Source organism: Hippoglossus stenolepis, chromosome 1 (assembly GCF_022539355.2).
Source record: "Hippoglossus stenolepis isolate QCI-W04-F060 chromosome 1, HSTE1.2, whole genome shotgun sequence".
NCBI classification, from domain to species: Eukaryota; Metazoa; Chordata; class Actinopteri; order Pleuronectiformes; family Pleuronectidae; genus Hippoglossus; species Hippoglossus stenolepis.
Genome location: NC_061483.1, coordinates 10,466,962 through 10,476,544, shown reverse-complemented (window position 1 = coordinate 10,476,544; position 9,583 = coordinate 10,466,962). Strand labels below are relative to the sequence as shown.

General features: G+C 43.2%; 1 protein-coding gene across 1 annotated transcript; it reads left to right on the top strand.

Moving 5' to 3' along the window:
• The first annotated feature begins 725 nt into the window (after window positions 1-725).
• Window positions 726-5,632, top strand: adprhl1 (ADP-ribosylhydrolase like 1). The gene is made up of 7 exons (XM_035182053.2): window positions 726-1,300; window positions 3,086-3,250; window positions 3,336-3,461; window positions 3,659-3,799; window positions 3,906-4,033; window positions 4,119-4,251; window positions 4,358-5,632. The coding sequence occupies exons 1-7, from the start codon at window positions 1,087-1,089 to the stop codon at window positions 4,525-4,527; spliced, it is 1,077 nt and encodes a 358-aa protein (XP_035037944.1). The 5' UTR covers window positions 726-1,086; the 3' UTR covers window positions 4,528-5,632.
• The last annotated feature ends 3,951 nt before the right edge of the window (window positions 5,633-9,583 follow it).

Here is a 9,583-nt window from a genome sequence, read left to right as displayed (position 1 = left end):
GGTTCGTTCTTGGGCCATGTCCCACCCCCCACAAAATTTAACATAAATCAGTTGAGCAGTTTTTGCGGAATCTATCTCAAAATCAAAGAAAGAAAAAGGAAAGAAATCTTCACATGCTGGGATTTGTGTTTCAAAACAAAACTCTTCACTCCATCACTTTTTTCGTTGGTTTGACTTTTGAATATTAAATTTGGTTTGGATAAAAGTCTTTTGTAAAACTGCTAAAGTGCAGCAGGTTTTTATCCAGGCACAAAAACTGACTGATTTATGAGATGCAATTTAAACACAAGTAGTGAATGGACTTTTAAAAAATCTCCATCTTCCTATAGAGCACCACTGGCCTTCATTGTGTGTTTGGGTGTCATTTGCATCATGACTCAAAAACAGGTCAAATCTGAGGATTAAAGGAAGGAGGGAAACTCGCGGATACACTTCACATGATTGGAGCGTCAATTTGCTGATGTCAGGGCAGGAGATGATTCATGAAAAAAGTTTTAAATAGTGAGGTACGGATTAGAGCGGCTCAGTGGTTGGAGTGGTTGTGGGGGAGCATCAACTGGGATCAGGATCCATTCTTACTCTCCTCTTATGGGACGAGTGGGATGTCAACAAAGTCCGGCACCAGCTGACCAGCCCAGCAGCACATGAGCATCACTTCTTCCAGTGCATCCAGCCCCCCCCCCCCTTACCCCTTCACACCCAGCTTATAGCCACTGGGGCCATGGGGATTGCCTTTTTAGGAGACACCTGATCACTGCTGAAGTCACCGCCGCCCCAACACAAAGAAGCTGTGGCTGATAGAGTGATGCTTTTGAGTGTTTGTGTGTGCGTGTGAGAGTCCACCCTTAATGAGAAACAAGCAGAGAGCTCTGATGGTTGGAAGGACGGAAGATTAATATATAGAAGAGACAGAAGTCTGTGGTAGTTCTACGTCTAGTAGGAATCTTAAAGGGCTGTTTGAATTCTACAGGAGTTAAGATTCAGATTTGTTTGGACCAGGAGTCGTCCAAATCCCGGGAGAGCTCATTCGAGAGATCTTGATTTGATCAGCTGGGACGAGCCCACGTGAGTGGAGCCCTGGACATCATGGAGAAATTCAAGGCAGCCATGGTTCTGGGTGCTGTTGGGGATGCCTTGGGCTACAGAAAGGGCCGCTGGGAAGGCTGCATCTCAGGCAAGAAGATCCAGGAGGAGCTGGCCTCCCTCGGGGGACTCGGGGCCCTGAAACTGGACTCCGACAACTGGCCCCTGAGTGATGCAACGCTGATGCTCATGACCACAGCAGAAGCTCTGATAACAGGTACGTTAAGGAATAATGTCATAAAGAGGATTTTAGATTGTCTAAGAGGCAGATTACTGAGTGAAAATCACAGCAAGTTTCGGAACTAATGTGATTCTTTCTCCTTTTTAAAATGTTAAGTATGAAATGAAAATCGACAAATGTAACCTCAGCTATATCTACATGTATATTTCCTTAGCTGTTAAGAAATGTATCACCAGAACCCAACATATCCCTAAAATATATACACGAGGCTTTGAATCTTTCTACACTTAGAAGGACCAGAATGGCTCCATCTAGTCAGTGGAGGCTGCTGACCCTGTACTGGGTGACCAAACCTGACGCATCATAAAACAGGACGTCAAAGACAAAATCTATGTTAAAAATCCTTTGTATGAATGCCGTCACCCAAATACCATCAGGGAGTTACAGGGACAGAATATTCTAAAATAGACCACTCTGGAAAAGCTGATCCCCGCTTCTCCGTCACTGAACAATGGTCAGACGACTCCATAATCTGCCGCTATCATGTTCGGCTGCAGGTGCGGCTCAAAGCCAGCGTCAGTGGTCCAGGGAAATGGTGGTGACATCTTTTGAGATTAGGAGGCCCTATTTAGCCACAATGCAGCATGCCTGTACACACACACACACAACAGACAGCAGACAGCCCAAAGAGTATGGAGTGGAATGAATGTTGTTACTGTAAACACTGACTCTTCGTACCAGCACACAGACAAACAGCATGTAAAAATTAATGAGATAGCAAAAACTTGGCAATCAGTAGAAAGCATACCACCGCCAACAGCCACAAAATTAAAAACTCATCAATCCCCTAAATGATCCATAAATGATTCCCTGGGAAATCATTGAAAATGTAAAAAAAGCACCTATATTGCAATGTTGAAGAAAGTAAAAAAGCATTTCTGGATTTGCCCTCTGATCTGGATCCACAATTGAATGGGTTCTGTCTTTGATCAGGTCCTATCCTTCCACCTAGCATAACACTCAGTAGAGAGCATACCTGCTTAAATTCAATCAAGCTGCACCAAATTTCACACACTCATAGATATCACTTCACTTAATGTGCCTGTTTTTAAAAATCAAGATCCATGAATTATTCCCTAAGGAATCTGTAAAACATGTCTTATTTAACAAAGCTAAAAAAGTGGAAATAAGGAAAAGATCCTGAATCTGCCTCCGTGTCCGACAGGTTTTGTGGAAATCTTGCTGACAAACAAGAAAACACACTAATGGAGAAACCCTCTCAGCAGACGTAATAAAAGCAAACTGGATCCTATGTTAAAAGGAAATATTGGAACTCAACTGACGGGACTTAGTCTATTAAACATTATTACTCTTCTCTCAACTCCCTCTTCATGTATTGATGACTCCAGGTCTCTCCTGCCTCACTCTCTGTGTAACTCAATCTGAACCACAGTCCAGTCACAAAGATGAAAGTTCCCGTCTTTCATCAAAGCCCTTGACCACTTAATTTGGTGAGGCTTCTTTGTCAGCGCACGCTCTCTCTCTCTCTTTCATGCACACACACACACAGTACACACACACACACAGTACACACATAAACAAACTCTGGCAGGGAGCTGGAGATTCTGCCCGTGGATCCCAATTGACCTCATGGTGTGTGGACCTGACTCCACTCGCTCCACAGGCATGCTGGTCCTAATCTGTGGTGAGGCAGGCTGAGGCTAAACTTAGCCCGCTCATCTCGCCTTGCATGCCAGTCATGAATGACACTCAGTGTGTGTGTGTGTGTGTGTGTGTGTGTGTGTGTGTGTGTGTGTCCAGATTACTGGTGTCTGGAGGACCTGTATCGGGAGCTGGTGCGTCTCTATGTTGATGCCATGGTGTCCCTCCAGGGCAGAGCCCCTGATCCTGCCACAGTGGAGGGATGTGTTCACCTCAAACCTCACAACTTCCTGCTCGCCTGGCACACACCCTTCAATGAAAAAGGTTATTGGACATTTTTGTTTTATATTAGATAATATTAGTCACTCCAACATGACTGCAGCTCATAAACATGTGTGTCTGTGTCCAGGGTCTGGCTTCGGGGCAGCTGCTAAGGCCATGTGTGTGGGTATGAGATACTGGCAGCCTGAGAGACTAGAGAACCTGGTGGAGGTCAGCATTGAAATCGGCAGAATGACACACAACCATCCCACAGGTGACAATGTTGGTGTTTCTTTTAACATATCTCAATGAATCCAGTAACTACAGACTAATCATTGTGCAGCTGATGAACTGTCAAGCATCTAGTTTGTATTTTCAGAACATTGATTTAATACTTAATTCATTATTTGGTGACTTTGACATGTCAGTAGACGGAACCATTGTGACTTTAAGTATCTCCCTTGTCTTCAGGTTTCCTTGGTTCCATGACAACAGCACTGTTTGCCTCCTACGCGGTCCAGGGGAAATCTCCTGTCACCTGGGGCCGGGAGCTCATGAAGGTCATCCCTCGGGCAGAGGAGTACTGCAGGAAGACCATCCGACACATGTCAGGTTAGACTCTGTTTCAGTAATTTTCAGTTTCAGTCAGAGTTGTGTCGGAGAAAGCATGACTGTCTGCTGTTGTCAGTTCTGTGTGTGATTGTACATTTCTATGCAGAGTATCAGGAAAACTGGTTCTACTTTGAGGCCAAGTGGCAGTTTTACCTTGAAGAGAGACAGATAGAAACAGAAGAACAGAACAAACCTTTGTTCGCTGATCGCTATGATGCTGAGGAGACAGACAAGGTAAGTTCTGACTCAGAAAACAACAAGACATACAAGGTTGGATTCACCTCCACATTTATTGTTATCTGTATCGTTGTCTGCACAGATATATAAACGTTGGAGCTCAGAGGGCCTTGCGGGTCGCAGGGGTCACGATGCCCCCATGATAGCCTACGATGCCCTTCTGGCTGCGGGGAGTGACTGGTCTGAGCTGTGTAAACGAGCCATGTTCCACGGAGGTGAGAAACACAGCACTCTGCACCTGCGAGACATTTTTCAAACTCATATTTAACACATGCTCTGCTCACTGTGGACTCACTGTGGACTCACTGTGTGTTGTTTCAGGTGAGAGTGAAGCCACAGGCCTGATCGCAGGTTGTCTCTATGGCCTCATGCACGGCCTGAGCCAGCAGGTTCCCTCAGGCCTTTACCAGGATCTGGACAAAAGAGGGCGTCTGGAGGAGCTGGGGGAGAAGCTGTACAAGGCAGCATCTACAGAGAAAATAGACAAGTAATCCTGATCTTCACTGGCCTGAACCCTACTGGCTATCAGCGGAACTGCACATGACTCTAAAACTGCTTCCCTATGTCCCACACCACCCTCTAGTCCTCCTTGGTAGTGTCTCAATTATCTTAGTGGCTTTCTGTTCTCTCCTCACCTATCTTGCCCTCTTCTCCTTGATGTTTGCTGCAGCCCACTGTCCACACATCTGACATGAATGTTTTCTACTAGATCATGACGCTCTTACTACATCTGGAATCAGTTTATAGCAGGGGATCTGGCACAGTTTGACCTCTTGGGCAACTTAATCCTGCAAAGACTCATCTCGCTTAGAGTAACACTATGTCACTTTTACTGAGCAACAGCGCCACACATGCTGCCTAATTCTGTTGGGCTGAGGTCGGACTGAGTAGTCCCCACAAACTGAACTGAAACACAACTGAAAGATAGATATTCCTTCTTCCTGAACACGAAGAGCTGCAGCTGTAACAAACTCACCAAACTCTGTTCAGAATTCTTCACATTTTATAAGTTTCCGCACTGAGTATTTGAGATAAACGCTAAGAATCACATCGCTTTAATGACTTCTTTGTCTTTTCAACTGATCTACAGCTCAGCGTAACAAAGCTGCATAGTGTTGCTTCAAATTCAAATAACAGAACTGGGGGAAAGAAAATTCCCAAAACAGTTAATTAGGAATTGTGCACTAACAACCAGAAGATAATTTCCTTCTCTTAGGCTAACCTGTATTAACATTAAGCACAAAGTTGTATTGTGGAGTAATTTAATATAAATGAGCAAACAATGTCCACTGTGGCTTCTGAAGTTCTCAACATTAGGCTCATTAAACCTGATTTTCTGCTTTTATCTAAAAATATTAACTGAATCACTGTATAACTATCTTTAGCTGATCAGTGCATGTAAAGGTGGTTGAAATTATGAAATGATTTAGCATACCTGTATGAAGTTGAAGAATAGTAATTGTTTTCTTTTAATATGTATCACTGTTTGCACTGTGATGCTCTTATCAGGTACAGTGTACTTTATTGTGAAAGCACCACGACATGGTGGATATTAATATGACATGACAATTAAAATTGACTCCGATATTTGTCACGCATGACGTGCCTGTCTCTTTATCTTAACTGCATCATTTATTTTGACAGATCGCTTCTTAATTTCCTGCCAGATTTCCTCTTCTTGTTGCACAACTGTCCTCTATACTCCCCTGAACTAATCAGCTGTAACACGTCCGCACTGCTTAAACACTGCACTTCAAGAACTGTACTTTGCTGCATCTCAAGGGTAACTGATTAATAAGGAAAAATTAAAAGAGGAAAACATTTTAGAGATTGCTCAGAGTAACTAGTTTTATATGGTCCCTGTGAACGGCCAAATTTACTCTACTAGTATAATTTAGTTGTGCATTTCACGTTTCAGTTTCAGAGAGAAAGAAAGAAACTTGGCTACAGGGATTAAGTTTGACATGTCCTCTATTCTCCTTAGACCAGATTCTTGGAACACCATTATCAGCCCTGATGCTGGTATGTTGAGGAAGTTGGTTAGAGATCGCAACTGCCGTCCAGTGCTCCGAGGGATTTTTGAGAGTCTCCTGCATTACCTAACACAGTGTCTGCCCAGGCGGTCCACCGTAAACAGAAACCTGGAGAAGCCGGAGTCTGGTACTGGGGCAGCCAGAAACACAACAAAAGATTGTCCTGGTCAGAGAACGAGAGGTTCAATGAAACATTCTCAGCTTCAGACCAATTGCACAATGATTCAGTGTCCTGAGGAGGATCAAAAGACGCAGAGAAATACTGAGACCAGTTCCAAGATCTTCAAAAAATGCTGGTCGGATCCGGGGAGAGACAGATTGCCAAGCAGTGGAGAAGACTTAGTTTCTCGGCGTCTCACCACATTCCAGCTCCTCCAATGTAAATTCACCAGGTCTACACCTAAACCTCCCATCACCCACCAGAGGGAGGTAGGAAGCCTGTCCTCCAGCAGAGGTGTGGCAGGTAAAAGGAGCCACAACCATGACAGTGAGCGAGAGACGCCCAAGAGGGACCAAGCTAAAAGAGAAAAAGGACTGAAGAGGGGAGGCAGCGTGAAGGATATAGTTTCCAGGTTTGCAATAGCTGAGCATAAAGAAATGGGACTAAATATGAAGAAGAAACAGCCAATTAAACCAGGACTCATTGGGCGAGGGATCCTCTTATCTTCTTTGATGGAGAGGTTTGAGACCATTGCCACAGTGTGCAGGGGAAGTGACTTCAAATGTTCACTAAAAATATCCTCTCGGGGAAATGACAAGGAGGTGACAGGAAGTATAAAACAAAAGGTGGCTTGTTATGAAAGAGGTCAACGAGAGGCAGCAGATCAAACTGTCCACAAACAAAACCGTCACAAGGTAATGAAAAGGAAACCTCTACAGCAGTTGAAGGGAAATCAAATTGCTTATAGGCAAGAAAAAAGACCAGAGCAGAAAGTCAACATTCTAACAGAATCAGACACAAATCTGAGAGAAAAAAATCCTTTGAAAGTAGAACAAATGAGACAAATGGGTTATCAGCCTCCAAATCAAAAGGCTGATCATCATTGTTCATTAAATCATGTGAATAGTCAAGCTACGGATAGTCAAGCTAATGATAGTCAAGCTAATGATAGTCAAGTAACGATAGTCAAGCTAATGATAGTCAAGCTACGAATAGTCAAGGTAACGATAGTCAAGCGAAATAGTCGCTAACGATAGTCAAGCTACGAATAGTCAAGGTAACGATAGTCAAGCTAACGATAGTCAAGCTAACGATAGTCAAGCTACGAATAGTCAAGCTAACGATAGTCAAGCTACGAATAGTCAAGGTAACGATAGTCAAGCTAACGATAGTCAAGCTAACGATAGTCAAGCTACGAATAGTCAAGCTAACGATAGTCAAGCTACGAATAGTCAAGCTAACGATAATGACGTAAAGGACTGGAGGTCTGGAGGGGAATGTGGTCAAATTCGGACCATAGCTAATGAAACTCAGTACGTCACCAACAGGTTAAAATATGGACGTCAGGAGATGCTTTGTTTAATATCTGTCTCAGAGTGGGCCCCTCCAGAACCCTGCCGGCTGTCTCCACTATCAGAACCCTTATTGAACAGGCATGTGGCAGCCATTGTGACCTGTGCTTTGTGGTCCACATGTGTGGATTCCTCTCCCAAACAATATCTACAAGAAACCAAGCCCGAGACCTCAGAGACGATACCAAATGTGAAGAAAAACAGTCCTAGTGGAGCTCTTCCATACTCTCACGGCGAGTCAGCTGCAGCTGAACTCTCAAATCTAGTAGCTGAAAGCAGTACAAAACCTAAAGTTCAGGGACTTTCCCCAGAAACAGGTCCTGACTCCATGGAGAGCAGAGCAGTGGAGGATCCAAACCACTCCAGAGCAGAGGACATTCCGAGACTGCTGCGTAAATATGTCATCCCACGTGTTCACAGACTTCACTGTCATCAGCAAGGTCCTGATCGATCTAATTCTTACTCTCAATCAGCTCCAGATAGAGAAACTATAAGTCGCCCGTCACAGTCTGATACTGATAAGACTGCTTCTAACAATGCATTAATGAGAATGGAGAATTTTGAAGACATTGGTGTAAGCCATAATAATCATAGTATAACAAAGATGAAACCAGCAGAGGCTAAACCACTAGAAAAAGACATGAAGGCTGCAGCGGCAGAAGAAGAAGTAACACTAGTGGACATTAAAGACACTAAAATGCAGCAAAGACTTTCTGAAGACACTGCCAATGAGGATGAAGACAATAAGACCATCGATGTAACATTACCTGAGATTAAACCTGAGCGATACGAGACAATACAGAGGCCAAAGTATACAACAATCAACTACGGGGATCCTTCAGTCAAACAAACATATAAACCCAAAATCATACGTTTTACTGACACCTTCACTTTTTAGGTTGTTATCGATGGACGGACGTTGACGTACGGTCAGAGAACTAGAATCAGTGTTTGCTGATCCTTCCACAGATATAATGTTGACTTATACATCAGCAACAATCACAGCAGCAGCAGTAACAAGTAACACTGGTGTCTTTCTTTGTCTTTCCACAACCAAATATGCATTGTTTAATCCCTAAAGTAAAACTTTTTATATCTGCAAACAAATGCCAATGCTGATACTGTATGTTGGTTGGCTCTACAATAAAGAAAAACACAAGAAAATGTATTGCTAACTCTTATCTTGTGTCACAACAGTGTTGATTCAAAAATTATTTTTCATTGTAGTATGTTTGTTTTAAATGCCTTTGAATGAATAGGATAGAAATGAATAAAAGGGTTCTACAGAAGAACAACGATCATTAATAGTAATAATATAACACTGATGACCTCAAAGTGACCTACAACAGTAAGACTGGCTGACCAGGAGCTTGTCAAGGTTTAATTGTTGAAAACGGTTCTGTCAACATGGTTTCTGTTTCTTTCTCTGCACAAAACAGTTTTCTCTCTACTTGAGAGAAACTAAACAAACCCCTTTGCACTGCGTTTCAGCCTCTGTGTATTCTTCAAGGTAATCTGTATAGGCAATAGATGTTCATTGAAAAAAAAAAAAACTTTACCACACTCATAGTGGAATATAGTAATTTTGCATTGACCTCAATTATTCTGTATGAAACAGCTTTAATGTGATTTTGGTTCAGATTGCTGTGTATATAAATCACTTTATAGGGAACTGGTGATGAAATACATGGTCACAGTGGTTACAAGGTTGTTTCAAAGGAAGTACGTTTTGTTAATCTTCAATCAACACTTGATTAACTGGACTCAGACGACCTTGTCAGCCTGTGGAACAGTGCCTAGCACACACCTATGCTAAACTGTAGTGTTTGCATGTGGTGACGAGCGCTGAGAACAGACGAATGGTCACACAGCAGTGCCAAAGATTTCAGTGGTGATAAGTTCATCCAGTTCGCAGTTACCACGCTGCCGGCAGGTGGGTGGTATTTTCACAAGACAAAGGGAGATCGAAGCCTTAATGAACCTTCGTCTGTCCAGTCAGGAG